Source organism: Sphaeramia orbicularis, chromosome 7 (genome assembly GCF_902148855.1).
Source record: "Sphaeramia orbicularis chromosome 7, fSphaOr1.1, whole genome shotgun sequence".
NCBI classification, from domain to species: Eukaryota; Metazoa; Chordata; class Actinopteri; order Kurtiformes; family Apogonidae; genus Sphaeramia; species Sphaeramia orbicularis.
The window spans coordinates 22289582-22309158 of record NC_043963.1 but is presented as its reverse complement, the minus strand read 5'-3'; the positions used below and the strand labels follow the sequence as shown (position 1 = coordinate 22309158).

General features: G+C 39.1%; 1 protein-coding gene across 5 annotated transcripts in view; it reads left to right on the top strand.

Annotated features, from left to right (window-relative positions):
- Positions 1 to 19577, top strand: part of plekhg5b (pleckstrin homology domain containing, family G (with RhoGef domain) member 5b) — an 82172-nt gene that overhangs the window by 17539 nt on the left and 45056 nt on the right. For 4 of the 5 annotated variants that reach the window (XM_030139012.1, XM_030139010.1, XM_030139019.1 and 1 more), the window contains exon 2: positions 6821 to 6897. The exons of the other annotated variant lie outside the window; for it this stretch is intronic. In XM_030139012.1, coding sequence (XP_029994872.1) covers positions 6821 to 6897 — 77 coding nt within the window. The remainder of the gene's footprint in view (positions 1 to 6820; positions 6898 to 19577) is intronic. 5 annotated transcript variants of the gene reach the window in all.

Here is a 19577-nt window from a genome sequence, read left to right as displayed (position 1 = left end):
TTATTTGATCAGAACAGGATCTAATGCTATATCACAAAATATTCCTCTGTTAAAACTTAAATTATATTTTATAGACATTACAGTTTAACATCCTGCTCAAATGTTCATATTCTATTAGTTCATAACTTCCATCATAACATTATTTTTGTGCAATCCCAACAAAGGAACTACCATCTGCCTCTGTCAGACAGTAAAAAGGGCTTTTAGGAAGCTTCAGATAACCATTATTTAATAAAAGTGTTAATAAAATTTAAACCACAAGGAAAAATAAAAACAAAAATTAACCTTCACAATATCTGCATTTGAACAAATACCTAACAATATCGATACAATACTTTTTAATATCGATACAGTATTGTGAAATGAAATATTGCAATATATCGCAGAACTGATATTTTATTACACCCCTAATCAGGACTGGGCGATGTGGCCAAGAGTGCCTATGATGATGTTTTTAAGTAAAATAACAATCAATGATCTGAATCACGATAAAATCATGTAAAAGAGAGGCAAGTAACAACCAAAATTTGCCTTGGTTTCTGGAAGCCTAACCCATGTGCGATGACTTTCTGCACCACTTTTTAGAGTATAAATATGTAGATGAAATAATCAAAGACATCCATTTTCTTTTACATACAGCTGCAGTGTATCCATTAATTACCTCAATTGTGGCGTCTATTATTTTAGTTTTATGATAAATCAGTAACTCTAAAGCACCCGTGTAAATCAGTCTCAGTGTACGTTGGAGTTCAGAAGCTGGGCCCGAGGCTGACAGACCTACAAAGTTTTCATCATCATCTCTTCAATATGGCCAAACAACACATTATATATACTCTTTAGTGTGGACAGACGTAAAGTATCACTAACGACTGCCCTAGTGATGTGTTGTAGCCCCATTAATGCTATAAAAGCTTGGTTTACTGCTGTGCTTTCTTAAAATACCATAATTACACTGATAAATGGGCCATTTAAAATGAATATTACCTAAGTAGGATAGTTTTGACAGTACTGTACACACAACCTGTGCAATCCCCCTGAAAAGCACATCATATGACAAATTAAGATTGTTGTTTTCATCATCTATTTTGCAAGGTTAGCGTCTGTATTTAAGTCCATTTACAGAAGATTTTAAGCGTCTGGCTGCACTAAAACCATACTTTCAGTGCGGTTAGTCTACTTCATCCTGCAGGAGTTTGTGTAACGTGTTTTGCTGACGCTGTTAAGTCGTTGAAAGTAAGTTTGGAGTGTGTTCAGCTGCTGGTGGCTGTGATTTTTAAGTCCTCTCACTATGCAGTAAATTTTTTAAATGCTTGGCTGAAGAAATGGGGCAAAAAACATAGGGGAGTCCTTTTGAAAACTATAAAAAAAATTGTGGGAATATGGGAACACTCTTATTTTATTCTGATTTTTAATGTATTATTGCAGTGGTTCCCAACCTTTTTTGGCTCCTGACCCCATTTTAACATCATAAATTTCTGGTGATCTCAGACATTCAAAACTGAGACTTTTTTTTTGTTGCTAAAATTCATTTGTTTTTGATCATGTAATACTTTTCTATACTATGTTGCAAATAAACATTAATTTTAGATGACATTTAGTCTATATAATTTATATTATTATGAACGGAGGCAGAAAAGCCAGGTGTAGCTTACTGCACAAAGTGAGAATTTGATTTTCCTTGGTCAGGATGTGTACAGTCAGTCCAGCTTGGATTTACAAGGCTGACAATTAATACTGAACAAACAAGAACTCAAACTATGAATTATGAAAGAGCTGCAGCATCTGAAACTGACCACAATGAACATTTGAAAGATAAACAGAACCACAGTGCTTCAGTTTCAGCATCACAGTTTGTCATGTCTTTTGTGGATTGGGATTGTCTCTCAACTCACCATATATTTTTTTATTGGTAAGTTTTGTTTTTTTTTTTATCATTAAGTAGAAATTTCAGGCGACCCCATTTGAATTCCAGGTGACCTCACATGGGGTCCCGACCCCAAGGTTGAAAAACACTGCATTATTGTATTTCAGTTGTATATATAGAGAAATTAATTGGCTATTTCTTGTCTGTCTGGACTCTATTGTACATTTCAGCACTGACAAGAGAAATCACAGTTCCAGTGGTAGGTAGTTATGATTCTGATTACAGAAAAAAAAGATTTCCACCTCTACTTTAACAAAATAATTGCTGTTTCTTAATAAAATCCCACCTAATCCACCCCAAAATATTAATGTATACCAAAAAAGACGTGGATATGAACAAGGGGAATAGTTGTGTGTGCACTGTGTGGAATCAGCCCCAGCTGCTTTGGGTTATTTACGGTTGTCTAATGGGTCTTTGCCTCAGGCAGTGTTTGTCTCTGGTGAGCAGGCCAGCAAAGAGCAGCGGTGTGGATGTGATGCTCCACTGTCTCTTTAGTGTGCAAGCTCATTGTCTGGTGTCACGTGTGTTCGTGCATAGTGTGTGCTTGTGTTTGCTTTTGGCTTAATCAGCAGTGCTGAGTTCAGGGATTCCAGTTCGTCAGAGAGAGAAAGAGGGAGAGTCAGCAAGATGTGAGTAAGTAAGAGAGAAGATGGAGGTTAAATAAATAATGGAATGATATTACAATGTGCTGTCTAATATTTAAACTTTTTCAGGTTTTATTAGTTTTAGAAAGTGACAGATGAGTGGCCTCAGTTTGGTAGCAGTTCCAAATTGGTAAATGCTTTTTTTTTTTTTTTTTGCATGTGTGGGTGTGTGTTTATTTTACTATGTGAAATACCTGAATTATTCTTACTTCTTTGCATTTGGTCTTAGTTCTCTAATCAAATTTTCTACCTAAATATTAGTATTTAAGAGCTTTTAACCATTAAGTTTATATTTCTACTTTCCTACTTTATGATGCAGGCACTGCATGTGTTAGGTGTTCACTTGCTTTAACCACTACATGACACCGCATCAAATGACCTGGACTTAATTGTAGTCTTTTGGTACCAAGTACTTTGTTTTCTCTTCATGAAACTGTTGTGACATTTACAACTTTACTTTTGGATAATCTGACCTCATGGACTTTGATGTTACCATGGTACCAGTACACTATAGTACACCATTATTGGAGGGTTGTTCTGCTGTTTCATGTTGTGTCAGTCATGATTCTCTCTGACTAATCAGTCGTCTGCAGTGTATTGCCTCAGCTTGCACGCAACTTAAGCAGAGGTTGACAGCATGATTAGTACCAGGTACTAGAGCTGTGCTGGTACCATGCAGTGGAAAGGCACCAACTGAATTTCCTAAACAAGCGAAATTCTTTTTTTTAGCTTCTTCTCTTGACATGTGAATATTTCTATCAATAGTGTATGTGTGTTTTTATGTTGTAACATATGTGATGAGGTCTGGGGCCAACAAAGATGTGACGATGCTCTCTGCTAAAGAGGCTTCTGCAGACTTCCTCTCTCACTTGCTGCTTGTAAACCCTGAGGGAACCATTAGCCCGAGGCCCACTGGCAGAGGCGATGGCTGAGGATTCATCTCAGTACAGCACAGATACAGGGTGGGGGTGGGGGTGGGGGAGGGGGTGGGGGAGGGGGGGGGGGGGTTGTAGTGCTCGGAGCTAAACATGACTTGTTCCTGTAGTCCTGCTTTGTCATCAGAGCTACATGATGACATGGAGAAGCTCTGGTTTTTTTTCTGTTTTTTTTCCCAAGAGGGTGGTTGAAGTTCAACAAAATACACTCAACCCCCTTGTGTGGTTGTTTAAAGGTGTGCAGAGGAGTTCAGAACTTTTTTTTTTAGTTCCTTTTGAACAAGTTCACTGTAGACAGGTTGACCCTTTCTTCCCAATGAGGAAGCTGTGGGCTCTGTGGTATGCACCAATTACAGTGTTTTTCCCTCTTCCCCACAAGCACTCTTGACCTGTGAGTGACGCTTTAGCCAAGTGGATGACTCAAGGTGACTTGTTTCCATAGTCAGAGCCTCTAGTGGAGTGCAAAAGCAGAGGTGTTCTGCACTGTGTTGCAGTAAGGGAATTATTGTTAAAAGTTGAGCCACTTAATGACTTCACCACTGTGACCTAGCTCCTGGGGATTCAGTGGAGATATTTAAATGAAAGCTTGGCTAACGAAGTGTGTCTTTTATACTTCTAGTGACACTTTTTTATGCTGCTTTTTTCTTTTTTCTTTTTTTTTTTAGATATTTATGCCGTCAAGGGTTTTTCATTTATGTTTCCGTTTTTATACTCTTATATCCATTATTTATACTTTTTATGGCACCTAGGACGATTGCACTTTTCAGTTTCGTTGTACCTGTACAAAGACAATAAAGACATTCTATTCTATTCTATTCTATTCTATTCTATTCTATTCTATTCTATTCTATTCTACACTGTGGTGATATTGCAATAAACGAATAAGAGCTGGCTGGGACTGTGCACTTCTGTTTATAAGCACACTAACAAGAAATTGATGATAATGTGAATGTAAAGTTTGTGATTGTCAATTAAGCACATGTAATGAAAAAACGACATCCTCTGAAGAGGGGGTGGTGGTGGTGGGTTAGAAAAAAAAGAGCTGGCTGGAAAAGGTGTCATAGTGGTGATGACATGTTTTTCAATAATGTACTGAAAAATGGGAAGTACATGTTCTTTTTGTATAGTCGTGGAAAAAAAATATTAGACCACCCCTTGTTTTCTTCAATTTCTTGTTCATTTTAATGCCTGGTACAACTAAAGATGCATTTGTTTGGCCAAATATAATGATAACAACAAAAATAGCTCATAGGAGTTTAATTTAAGAGCTGATATCTAGACTATGTCCATGTTTTTCTTGATAATAACCAAACATTGTACTGTCAAAAGCAGGCATTCATAGGCATAGGCATTCCATGCTTTCTTTTCTGTCTGTTTTAGTCAAATGATAGTTAATACTTGATTGCATAACCATTGTTTTTGATGGTCTAACAATTTTTTCTGCGACTGCATGTATGAATATTTCCATTTTATGCTTTATACATCCCCTCTACTACATGTCAAAGGCAAGTATGTTTTTTCTTTGCTTCAGTTGTCTGACAGTTTTACTTACTTACAATATTGTTTAAGATTAAGCCAGTACTTTTTGGCTTCTGGGATCATAGAAAAAGCAATCTGTTGTTGGGTTCCCATTTCATACTATTACCAGCTCCACCATATATTAGTTTTTTTCTCCCTAAACTTCTCATGTGGTTTCATTTTAATAAATCTTCAACACACACAAAAAAATGACATTAAAGTGTAAAAATGTCTTTGTTCCCTTCCTGAGCCCTCAGATTTATCTTGTGTCCCTGTTTATAACAGCAAAATGTTGCCCTAAAACTGATGTTTCGGTCAATGATAATGTACCTAATGATATCCTGTATAATAATACAGGGTGGGGAAGCAAAATTTACAGTATTTTGAGGCAGGGATTGAAATACAGTGTATGACCAATTAATTTATTGAAAGTCATGAGAATTTATTTGCCACAAGAAAACTGACATAATAGAAAATGTTTTTATTCTATGTGTCCTCCTTCTTTCTCAATAACTGCCTTCACACACTTCCTGAAACTTGCGCAAGTGTTCCTCAAATATTCAGGTGACAACTTCTCCCATTCTTCTTTAATAGTATCTTCCAGACTTTCTCGTAATAGTTTTGCTCATAGTCATTCTCTTCTTTACATTATAAACAGTCTTTATGGACACTCCAACTATTTTTGAAATCTCCTTTGGTGTGATGAGTGCATTCAGCAAATCACACACTCTTTGACGTTTGCTTTCCTGATTACTCATATGGGCAAAAGTTTGTGAAAAGGTATGGATAATAGTGTTAGGTATGATTATGACATCAATATATGTTTGGTTTCAAAACAATTGACGTAGTGCCTGCTGAGAAAAAACAACTAAATGTTCATTGTAAATTTTGCTTCCCCACCCTGTATATCACAGCATTTTCTGGCAAAACTAAAGCGTTTGATTTTTATTATTATTATTATTTTTTTCAAATAGCTATAATTGAATATTTTCACATGTTAGTATTGTTACCTTTGCTGAAGTAAATGCATCTTCCACCAGTGCAGTCCCATCATGCCTGAAAAGACTATTTTGCTGCCAGGTCCCAACCCCCTCCCCCCCTAGTTCTTTTGGCCTCCCTCCCCTGTTCTTACTTTCTTCTTCACGTGTGTGTATTCTGTTTTTCTCATTATGTAGACATATAAATATTGTTGCGCTCTGGCTCTCTGTTATGATATCTTTATCGTGTGTGTACATGGAGAAGATGTAGACGTAAACACTGCCTTTTATCGTACCCTCAGAGCAGTGTTGGCCAACTAGTCAAGTAGATTTCAGGGGTTTATTTGACAATGGTGATTTGTTATTATGGAGTGGAGTACAGCAAGCATACCCTCGATGAGTGCACTCTTGTACAAAAAGCAGAGTGGGGCTTCCTCGCGTGTACTCAATTTTCTTCCTGTCTCTTTGGTCACTGCTCATTTCTCTCTGATCTCCTTGCAGCAACACACCCCACCCTCTTCCTTCTGTTTACCTTTCCTTCACGAAATCTCTTTAACCAAAGCTCTTTCTTTTTTTCATTTTATGAGATGGCTCCTTGGTCTCCATTAGTATGTGAGGGTCTTCCTTTCTGCTCATAGTCACTCTCCCTCTTTTTTCACTCTATCCTTGTATAAACACCATGTTTTACAGCTTCACCAAAAGAGGTGTGTTAATGGATGGGTAGAAACTGGGTGGTCGGTTTGGTGTTTTAGTGATTCTGAGAGAAAAAAAAAAAAAAAAGGGAGAAAAAAAAATGAAATTGACTCTGATGTTCTGTTGCAGATGACAAGCCCGTTCAGGAGGAGGACTGGGTGGTGTGCCAGCATCCAGAGTGTCCTGAGCGCCGGAGGGCCTCGAGGGTAAGACTCAAAACTGGACAACTTGTCTGCAGGTTTAGCCCTTAGGGGTCTGAGCCTTTTTTGCCTGTTTTTGAGCACTTTTGATTTTGCCTTTATATACTATATAATGAAATGTTTACTATACCTGTGTTTGGTATCTTTTTTTTTTTCAGCACAACTTCATCTATCTCATCTGCGTATTATTTTTTTTCACTTTAACGTACTATATCAACACAAAAGGCCAAAAAAACACAAAAAAATATAAAATCCAATCTGAAAATCTTACATAATTTATCGCATAAATAACACAAAGATGCTTAACGAACCTTTTCGAAGACTTGAAAAGTGAATATTGGTTCCAAATACTAGGTATATAAAATCAAAATTGTAATAAATGAAAACTATTCTCAAATATTTGACAAGGAAGCATATCTTTACTAAGGCGTTTTCTCCTGTTTTGCTCTATCAACATCAAATAAAAAGTGGGAGTGTTTCAAGTCCGCACTTTCGAATGCAATTGTCCCCTGTGGTCTACGTGATCGACGTCCGACGCTACGACGTGTTGAAAATGTCATGTGATTCAGTCACGGGGCCGTGACTGTGGAGCCCTAAGGGTTAACTTCAGATCTGTGTCTTAATGTCTTTTACAATACTAGTATATCTTCTGTTATATTTTTAAAACTCTTGATGTCCATACTAATGCAGATATTCTGTCCACACAACCTTCATTTTATAACATATCCCTATCTGTGCTACAATGCAAAAAAAACTACAACATATTACAAATACTTAGGGAAACCATCATTTCTGGTGGAGTTGAAACTTTGGACACCAGGGATATTATTGCATGTAGCAGATGCAGAGGCTAATCAGTCATGAAGGTGAGCAGCAATGATATATTAAGTTATAAAGTCACCTAAGTGTCGATTTGGGTTGTCCAAGTGTGTTTTTTATATTTAAAACAAAACAGTGCATGTGTCCATCTCCTAAATGTTGATGTTTCAGGCATACGTTCATCACACAAAACAACAATAGACATACACACATCTCTACATTTTCCCCTTTGCACACATATATACACAAACTATAAAAATCTGCATTCTAGACAGCTTTTTTTTTTTTTTTTTTTTTTTTAAATCTGTGGGTTCAGGAAGCTAAAATGCCACTTACATTATGGGTGTACGAAAGGCTCAAATGTAGAGAAAAAAATGTGTTTCTCAGAATACATTGCATACACACGGGGTGTAAATTCCATTGAAAATCACATCTAAACTCTAACCACTATGAAGCCCAAAACACTGCACTACATATTCTCACTATAAGGCAGATCTTAGATTTTTTGGTAGAACACTAAGTACTAAAACATGTTTTTCTTGTAATTTTCCTTGGGCATTTCTTCTTTTATTACAAACTGTATAGTGGATATCTTATAGGAAATGAGTAGAGTGAAAGCAAAAAAAAAAAAAAGGGGGGGGGGGATGCATGCAGCGAAGGTCCTCGGTTGGACCTGAACCAGGGATGTTGTGATCACGTGGACCCTGTCTTAAGGGCCAACAGAATGCCCCAAAACGTGCTTCTTTCTTGAACTGGATACAAAAACTTCATAAAAATGCACACGCCCTCTCTTTGTCCTGCAGAACCCCTATAGGCTCCCCGAGGCTTAAGCTTCATGGATGGAGCCAGATATTATTGCACCTCTCTGCTGCACTTTGACACAACGAGGCTGCAGCAGTGTGGGGAATCTGCTTTTCTTCTATTAGGTGTTAAAAGGGGCGTGAGTGTCAGGGCGCTGTGTCTGGCCACTAGACTGTGAAATGAATTATTCCTTTGAAGCCACTGGTTTCTGAAAATGGGAGTCTGGCCAGAAGACCGAGGGAAACCGACATAGTGTCTGGTCGGTCGGCTGGGCTCTCGCTTGTTTTGGTTTTTTTGGCTCTGCCCTAAAGTCTCCCTCCTGCCACTAGAGCCGGGCATTAGATGGATTTTCCCCCTGAATCGGGATGTTGTCCCCTACTGTCCTCCCTGTGGAAACGATAGGCAGAAATAAAGTGAACATGGGAAAAGGAAAGATGGCAAATTCAGGCAGCATGTCGAGAGAGGCGGTTATATATAGGCTTCTCCATGGCAACTGAGAATAATAAAGTGAGGGGAGAAAAGAAAGCTAAAGAGCTTCACCCTGAGCTGCCTCTCTCCCTGCTCCTCACATTACTGTTGAGTCTCCCAGGCGCACTTTTCCTGAAAGACAAAACACTCGGCGCACACACACACATTTTTGTCAGGATCTGTTTGTAGAGTTGTGACTGAGGAAAAAGCAGAGGTCATGTGCAATATTTTAAAGTATGTGCGTGCATTGGTGTTTACATGACCCGCTGTGACACAAAAGGGGAGGGGGGGGGGGGCAGTGTGGGACAAACTATGTCTGACGCCACCTGTCTCCTTGGACAGGGTCAGAACTGATGTTATTATGTAAGAAGATTAGAAGAAGACATGGTAGCCCACTGGTGGTACTGGTTGACAGACTGGAAAAACAGACAGAGCTAGAACAGAACAGCGAATTCAAACACACACGAGATTCACTCTTTTTATCTGGGAGATGCATCTGTTGTTTGACAAAGTAGGGATTTACTTATTAAAGCTGAAGCAGTTGTTAAAAAATGACATAAATCTGTGCCAGAAGACGCTGTGGCTGATGCTTCCTTATTCTCTGACAGAAGGCACTTATGACGGCTGTTTCACACTTAATCTGTTTTCAGTAAGTAGTGTTGACTGACATTTCATGAAAAGATTAACTTTTAATCACTTGACTTTCAGACCCTAAACTGTGAAATCATGACCCATCAGTGTTTTTGTACACTTTATTCTTTTACTGCTTGATTTCCACCCCTTAGACTTTCCCTGTTCCAATAATCCCCCTCTGTTCTTTCAAAGGTGTGATATTCCAGGATTTCGCAATTGTTGGTATTTTTGATAATTTAAATACTTAAGAGTGTGAAGAAACAGCGGTGAAAATATGAGTCATATTTCATACTTTTGGCATTTCCAGCCCCATAAAAATTACTTTTATTACGCAGTGTACATTGTGTATTTAATTTACTCATTACAATATTGCTCAAGAGTTATATTTTGTTGCCTGTAGCGATCTCTAAACAGCAGGGGGCAATGTCTTGGCAGGCATGATCCAAAGCCATGTGGTCCGCTAATACTTACTCTTACTCCACTCACTCTACATTTGTTTGACGAGTTAGTCTTTTTTTTTTTTTTTTTTTTAAGGAAGAAAGGGAATGTACATTAAATTTCCCCCTTTACCTTACAGCTGCTCTATCCCATGATCAGATTCAGATGCATTAAAGGACACATTTTTACCCCCGAATATGTAAGAACATTAAAACTTTATATTTCACTTTAAGTGTTTTGAGATTCCGCTGTGAATATTCCTTTTGATATGTCGCCTGTTTGGCAAGAGGACACAGAGCAGACACAAACACAGACAGAGGGAGTCTTATGCTGTCTCCTCTCCTCAGGCTGCTGCTGCACTGCATTTCAACCGTTTTATTCCCGGACGGACTTACATTTGGTCTCCGCTGCCATAAATCCATATATCATCAGTGTTGTGTATTTCCTCAGTCTGTCTATGACTGGCCTGGAACTGAATGAGTTCACCTGCACCATAATTTACTGAAATCACACCAGGTGTCAGCCTCTGTACTTGTACTGCCGTAGCTCAGCCTTGTCACCGCATTACGCAACAGCGCTCAAAGGTTAGTAGGAGTCTTAGATGGCCCGACACATATGTTTCCAAAGGGTGCTTGCCAGCGTATTTGGATACTTTGCTGCAGGTTTGTGTAAGTCAGCAGGATTTAAAGCAGCCTTCAGGTGTAGAAGATGATGATCGGTCCAAAGCTAGTTCTTGGCTGAGTCGGTAGGATTCATTTCAGATAATGCTGGTTAGCGCTCAGTGCTAGTCTGAGCTTGCTCTTTGAATCCAAACTCCCACATAGAAGGGCTCATTATCCCTGATCACTCGCCTCGTCCCCCCCCCCCCCCCCACTTCTATCTGTCTCTTTCGCTTCCCTCCCTCCCTCGACTTCGACAAGACAGGACCAGACAAAGCTCTCATAAGGTGTGGGTTGCCTTGGAAACGGGCCCCTCCCAGCCCAAACAGCTGGAGGCGCTGGGATAATGTGAAGAGTGTTAGAGACATTAAAGATGAGGGAAGGTTTCAGTCAGCTGACTTCGACTTGGGGGCTCTGTGTCTCATGCTGTCAGTCACTCCTTACTCTCACCCACTTTATGTTTTGACTTGGCATCCAATCTCTCTCGTTTCCCTCTTTTGCTCCATTCAGTCAGATATGATGAGTAATCCTTGAACTGATCCTTTTAGGGGAAGTAATTTCTTATTAGTCAACATTAGTACAGACGCACCCCTGACATTTACCTCACGTAGGATGACCCTATTATCATCAGTTGACTCATTTAGCATTTTTACTTTATACTGTTTTGATTTTTCCAAACACAAGACACATTGGATTCAACCGTCCTCCTTCTGTTCTACTGAACTGCTTGGCAGAAAATCTCACTTAACTGACACTGACAGAGACCTGCTAAAGCTGGAAACTAAACACTGTCATTGGGCTCGATGCCCACTTTCTCTAAGGGGCTGAAGGGTACAAGGTGTTTGGTGGCATTTCCTGGTAAAGATGGATCAAGTTGTTGGTGTAATGGAGTTAGCACGAACACTAATACTAACACTAACACACTTCCGATTTCCTGATGAAGTCCATCCTTCAACCTACAGGGATCCCCTGGTTGAAGCCAGTCACTCATGTAAAAAACATAGAAATAGAACCTAAAGCATCCCCTTTCCACTGTTCTTGCTGTTATTTCATGCTCTAAAGGTTTTGCAGAAATGGTTTAGTAAGTTTTCACTTTGTCTTGTTCCATTTCCTCTCTTACCATTTTCCTTTCTGTTTTCATCTTGAAAAATAAGCTATCATGGTGGGTTTATTTCAGAGAAGGAAAACACAGTATGTTCATCAGTTCTGCTCAATTGCAAACCACATGTACTTCTCACAGCTTGTATTGTACTTGAGTAAGTTGACTGACTGCAGTCTTTAAATTGGTTTTCTGGGAAGAATGTAAAAGGATGTGACCTCAACTGTTACTGAAAAGCTCTTGGAAAGTTTACTTTATGAAGTAATGTAAGGTTCAGCCGGCTAATAGAGGTGGTGGTCTGCAGTGGTCTGAGTCTGGAGTCTTTTGGATATCGGGATAGCTGAGGAAAAGTTTACTTGATCAGTGTGATTTTTTTTCTGTTCATTAAGAAAAACTCACAATATATTGTCTTTTCCTTTTCTGCTTTGATGGTTTTCTGCTGCTAGATGAACAAAAACTCAAGGAGGTGGCTTGAATAAAAGCAACCAGCCTCAAGATTTAATGTTTCTGTTTTTATTGTGAGGGTTTGCCACTTAAGTTTTGTCACCATGTCCATAATTATGTGTCTATGGGAACATTTAAGGCTGTCCAACTCCGTAGTTAAACATAGACACGTAACTAACTCCCAACCAGAGCAATGACTGACAATTTTAGTTCAAAGGTAGTTGCATTAAAAAAGAGTGCAAAAAATTGTTGACTTGTGTAAATGGAAATGATTTCTCAGATGTGATACTCCTACTTATGTAAACAGCCTTGTTATTCTTCACTGGAGGCCTGTTACAGAGTGGATCGCAGCCACCTCAGCAGGCCACGACAGGCTCTCAGCTCCGTCTTCCATTGACGACACACACTTCAATAACTGTTAACCAGTCAGGTGGTGCTTTCAACACAGCTGTACGCTTTCAGATCCAATCGGATGCAATGTGGCAGAAAGACAAGCTGATGAATCTATGACTCAATTTACGTCAGAATTCAGGGATTGGATTTCTTTTTTTTTGTTTGTTTCAACAAGTGAGAGATTACAACAAAGACAAGTGGGGAATTCCAACAAAGATTTACTGATTCTGATGAATTTTGTGATTAAAATATGGATAATGGTTCTCATTAAACAATGCAATAATATTAAAACCTTAAAGGTGGGGTCTGAGATCTTGGAAAAACGGTTCAAGCTAGCTACATTTTGAAAATACTCAATTCAAAAGTCCAAACCCCTTTCTTCAGACGTCCCTCCGAAGCCTCCAGAGTAGTGGCACGCACAGTGCTCGCTCCCGAGGGCTCCCGAGTGCTGGACAGCAACAATTCGCCGTGAGGCTCTGCTCCGGCCCTGGCTTTACTCCGACGCCGTCTATGGTCCGGCCCGGCCCCGGCCACAGCTCCGTCTCCTACACGGGCTGAGGCTCCTTCACCGGCTACGGCCCCGGTTGAGACTCCGGTTCACGTATCCATGCATACCTCATTCAGTTTCCTCCAACACCCCCACTCTTACAGAACAGCCCCAGTTCAGACCTATGTGACTAATGTTACATTTCCTAGTGATTTATGTTGGTGACAAAACAGTTTGCTAGTGAACTTTCCATCCTAATATAACTAATATAGCCAGGTTCTGGCTTCGCTTCCTGTACAAGCGCTTCCAGCCTCTGGGAACACGCGAATCATGCTCAAAGAGTGGTATGCGTAGAGAGGGGGGGAGGGGGGAGGGGTGAATGGCAGTTGAGTTTGATGGACATATCATCGTTCAATCATTTCGAGTGGGTGCTCAGAATGATTGGATGGTGTTTTTTCAGTCCTGTCCGTTCCACAGGTGACTGATTTTTTAAATTTTTGTGTTAAAGCTTTTAATTAATTAGTTGTAATCGGGGTGTGAAGGGGATTTTAAGGAATATAGTAACAAATGCTCCAGAAAAACATCTCAAACCCCACCTTTAAAATGAGTGTATTAAACTTTTACAAGAAGGAAAATTTATAAAAACATACAGTTTTTATCCTCCAAGTGAATGATGTTTAGTTTAATTGAGGAGCAATAATGTACATTTAGTCAATGAATTTAGGGGCATTGTTTTTTACTTGGCTTGACGAAGTAACTTAGTAGGTCATGGCAGCTATTGTTACTTAAGCCTATTTCACTTAATAATATCTTTACATCAAGTGGGTTGAAAAGAGAATGCGGTGACCAGAAAGTGTCAAGAACTGAAGTAAGCTGAATGTTCAGTGAGGGGCTGGTTCAAAAAGAAAGTCGACACATATAGACCTTCATATTAAAATGATAGAAATAAACATGTTTACAGCTGAATACAAAACCAGTTCAGATCCCTTCATTTTAATTCCCTACATGACGCCTACACGAGGATAAATGTTACTGTAATTCACCTGTTTAGATTATATTAGCATACCAAAAGTTATGCAGAATTAAAGAATGGCTGCTGTGATTGACAGGTGAGTGCCATCTGTGTGGGCTTTGATTGACAGCTAACGTGAGCCCAGCTGCTGATGTGTACATCCCGAGCTCGAGTTTATTGAATAAAACTTATTTTCTCCCTGACAGACAGCTCTGCCTCTGTTGTGTTTAAGGGGTTGTAACAAGACCATGAAAGGATTCAGCAGCTGTAACTTGGCTTCAGTAGCTGATGGTCGCATTAATTAGCATTGCATCATATGGTCTGTCATCTATAGGGTGGTAATTAGTGTAGATACCAGTAATTAAGTTTGACATTACAATTTCATGTGGTCATTGGTGTCAGTAAGTTTCAGTTTTACCCCTTGCTTTTCTACAACTCCATTGTCCTAATGCAAACGCGTCGCCAAGGTTATTATCGTTAATGAAAACCAACGAAATGACAAAAACTAGAATTGAAAAAACATTTTCATTAAATGAAATGAATAAAAACTACAATTAAAAGAAAAAATGATTGATAACTAACTGAAACTGTATTGTGTGTTTTCAAAACTAACTAAAACATATGAAATTTACGGATAAAATTCCCTTCGTTTTTGTTTTTGTCAATGTCGGATTGGTATGAAGTCGATTTATTTTTAATTTATTTCGCTCGAGCAATTTTAGCTAGCGGCACCATACGACACTTAACGGTCCGTCACTTCTGGTCACTTGTGGTTTAGAATCATCTTCTCGTCCCCACTCTACCTGGAAACGTGGAGACTTAAGCTGGGAGAAAGCAGCAGAGTCCTGGACGGGATTTATTTGAATACGACGGCGAAGAAGATAAAAGAGACGAAAAACTAAACTAAAACTGAGCATTTAGAAAAGAACGAAATAAATAAAACTATCAAACCTGCTCTAAAAACTAATTAAAACTAACTGAATTAGAGAAAAAAAGTGAAAACTAAGTAAAACTAAACTATAATGAAAAATCCAAAACTATTATAACCTTGCGCATCACTAGTTATTTCAATAAAACAAAATGGAGACTGCCATGTGAAGCATCTTGAGGCTTCAGAACGGGTCATGTCATGGCAGGTTTGTTCCCTCTTTCTATAAAGTCTGCACTTTACATTTGAATTAATATATATATATATATACTATCAACAAATTAGGTTTACATGGCAATTATTAGTAAAACTGCATCATAGGCATCTACTCACATTCATTTACAATATTACAAAAGCTCCATTTGAGGCCTGTTTTTAGTACATTTTATATTTTCTGTGCTAAAAAAAGAACTGCTGGTGAGTGCTCTAAAAGCCAATGATGTAACAACAGAGTTTCAGGCCATAAGACAAAAATATAAGTTGAAAGAGCCCCAGCACTACAGAATTTAGTGACAAGTCTTTTATTTTCACCTGAATTAAAGCAGCTTTACGGCAACTGGAAGAAGAAATTCAGTGTTTTCCCATCCTAACCTTTTTATAAAACTTAAACTGTCTTTTATGTCGAAATATTATTTTGGAACTTACTATCAGACACCAACAATGTTAGATGACACATTAGACTCACTGTAATGATGTAATGCTACTGAAATGTAGGAAGTAGGATCCCTGTCCATCAGGATATGTGCATAGTTTGTTTGACATCCCTCCAATAATAATAGGCTCGTTGGACACTGAGTTGTCTCCATACATCTATAGACAGTATAAACACCAGAGGGGGGTGGTCTTCCAGTGACGCCACCTCCAAACCCCCGGGAGCATCCCAGTCAGGATGCAGCAGCGGCAGACGGGGGAATAACAGGAAGAGGGTACCTGACTGATGCTCCATTGGAAACGGCCTTGTAGGGGCCGACCAATATAGCCAGGGTTCAAAGACTTAAGAGTAGTCCCCCAATGAGGAGAGGAAACAACCCCCTTAAATCCCTTGCATGCGAAGATTCTACTCATGGCAAATTCCACTAATTGTCGGTTGGCTCTGAGTGTTTTGAGAACATAAACAACCACTGCTTAATGAAATGCTGTGCGAATAGCAGCTTGTGCAGCTTAGTTAGAGAGGCGATAATAAGCTTTGAAAAATCTCCAATTCAAAACATGTTATTATGGCTGTGGAAGCGTGGATCGCTCGCTCTTTAAAATCTCTCCTAACTGAGGCCAACCATGTCAGCGTGCAGCTTGGAAGCGGCGTCGGAGGTGAAATGTTTGGCTTTAATCCCGTTGGTTTTTTACACTTTTTTTCCCACACCATTTTACTCATCCTTGTTATCTTCACACTCACCTTTCCCTTTGTTGTCCCCCTTATTTAACCATTCCATTGAAGACTTAAAAGAATGCTGAGCTTATGGTTACTGAGGGGTTAATGCCAAGGTCAGGCATCAAGGGAAGGTCCCTGCATCACTGTGTCCAACAATGGCAGTGCCAGTGGGGTCTAATCCTTCGGGGTAATTGCGTTGCTGCTGTCCACTCTTTTAAATATAGTCTCCCCTAATTAAGGCTGACAGCGGGGGGCGGCAGGGCAGACATGGATTCAACAGGTCGCCTTATTTTGAAGAAGTGGGACAAGGAGAATCTCAGCCGTCCACCTCCCCCCTGCCCCCTTTTTTTTCCCCTCTCATTCCAAACATGTAGCCCCCAGCCTCACGGGTCTGTATTGTTTTTGTGAGCTAGCTAATTGAGGAGGATTTAAACATAGGTCATCTCGGATTAACCCGAATGACAAAAGAACAGAGAATAGTTTGTGTTCGTGGTCAGCGCGCTAGACTGTAACGGGACATTTAAGCCATAAATCACAGTCACACCACCACACCATAACATAATCACACATATGCAACACTGTAGTCTCCCACACACTACGCCGTGCTAGAGTCAGTCGACTGCCTTCTCAGGGTGCGTCAAGTTCACATTGATATGAAACAGAGAAAAGCACCAGCGTCAGCCAGGAGATAGAAGATGTAAGGATACTGAATGTGTTTAGTAGTAGCTCCACAGACCAGGATTACTGTGCTCATTTAGAGATAAAAACACTGATTATCCACATATAATGATAAAGAACCCTGGGGCAGAGTCTCTTATAGTATTGTGGAGTCTGCTTACACCAGTGTTTTTCAACCTTGGGGTCGGGACCCCATATGGGGTCGCCTGGAAGTCAAATGGGGTCACCTGAAATTTTCAGTAATTGATTAAAAAAAAAAAAAAAAAAAACTAATAAAAAGTATATGGTGAGTTGCAAGGTTATTATTGTTAACGAAAACTAACAAAATGATGAAAACTAGAATTGAAAAAAACATTTTCGTTAACTGAAATAAATAAAAAACTGTAATTAAAAGAAAAAACCATAACTAACTGAAACTGTATTGTGTGCTTACAAAACTAACTAAAACATATAAAAATTATGGATAAAATTCCCCTCGTTTTCATCTTTGTAAATGTCAGATTGATATGAAATCGATTTATTTTGCTCTAGCAATTTTAGCTAGCGGCACCATATGACACTTCAGGGTCTGTCACTTCTCATCACATGTCGTTTAGTCGTCTTCTCATCCCCACTCTACCTGGAAACATGGAGACTAATGTTGGGAGAAAGCGGCAGAGTCCTGTCTGGGATTTATGGGAATATAATGGTGAGGAAGACAAAACTAAAATTAATACTAAAACTAAACTAAAACAAAGCATTTAGAAAAAAATGAAAACTAATAAAAACCAGCAAACCTGCTCTAAAAACTAATTAAAACTAACTGAATTACAGAAAAAAAGTGAAAACTAAATAAAACTAAACTATAATGAAAAATCCCAAACTATTATAACCTTGGTGAGTTGACAGAGACAATCCCAATCCATAAAAGACATGACAAACTGTGAAGCTGAAACTGAAGCACTGGGGTTCTGTTTATCTGTCAAATGTTCATTGTGGTCGGTTTCAGATGCTGCAGCTCTTTCATAATTCATAGTTTGAGTTCTTGTTTGTTCAGTATTAATTGTCAGCCTTGTAAATCCAAGCTGGACTGACTGTACATATCCTGACCAAGGAAAATCAAATTCTCACTTTGTGCAGTAATCTACACCTGGCTTTTCTGCCTCCGTCCATAATAATATACATTATATAGACTAAATGTTGTCTAAAATTTACCTTTACTTGCAACATAGTATAACAAAGTATTACATGATCAAAATAAATTAATTTTAGCAAAATGTTTCCGTTTTGAATGTCTGGGGTCGCCAGAAATTTGTGATGTTAAAATGGAGTCACAAGCCAAAAAAAGGTTGGGAACCACTGCCTTACACTGTTCATTTTGTGTCTTGTCATACCTGTGGCTGGTTCTATTTATGCATCAATATTATCAGAGGTTGAATGACAGTGGATTTTAAGGACCAGAACATTAAGTGTAGTTTCTAAAGGCAAAAAGCTGATAACGCCGCACTTGCCTGGTCATCATATCGTCGTGAAAACTACACTGAACTGTTGAAATGAACAACTAAGTCAACGTAACAATAAATCCATCAATTAATAAATCTCTCTGCCTGAACTTGATCAGAAACAATTCATCAATGCATCTATAAATATGCATTAAACTAAATCTAGGTTTCTCTAGGTGCACTTTCTTATGTTTTGTACTTTATTACCTCCGCCAAGGAGGTTATGTTTTTGCCAGGGTTTGTTTGTCTGTTTGTTTGTTTGTCTGTCCGTTAGTGTGCAACATAACTCAAAAAGTTATGGACAGATTTGGATTAAATTTTCAGGGTTTGTTGGAAATGGGATAAGGAAGAAATGATTAAATTTTGGTGGTGATCGGGGGTGGGGGGGCCCACGGGGGGGGGCGCAGACCAGAAAATTTCATCAAAATCTGTCCATAACTTTTTGAGTTATGTTGCACACTAACGGGGGGGGGGGGGGTCACTGATCAGCCTTGGCGGAGGTCTGCGCTCTCCGAGTGCTTCTAGTTTTTTATTTCTTTTAGTGTAATGTATAAAACAAACAGAGAAATGGTCACAGGTACATTCAGACATTTACATACTCTTTTCTGTCCACAGATTAAATGGAAAAGTCCCATTTTTCCCAGTACTTCCCACCTTTGTGTCAGTTTCTTATGTTTTGAGCTAATATATTTCCCTCACTTGAGAGACCTGACTGTTAGAACCAGATGCCGTCAATACGGTCTTGTCTAATATCTTATTGACTCAATCTATTAAATTATTCAGAAATATTTTGTATTCCTACAGCAGGAAAAGACTGTTCACAGCAGAATGCACCTGCGGTTAAAATCCTCTTATCAAGTACATAAGATAATGACTCTGTAGTGGTAAATCTGGGTACACGCTGTACAACTTTGTTCTCTCCCAGACAAAAGATGAGGGAATGTTGTGATATCTTTGGTTGTAGCAGTGATTCACAG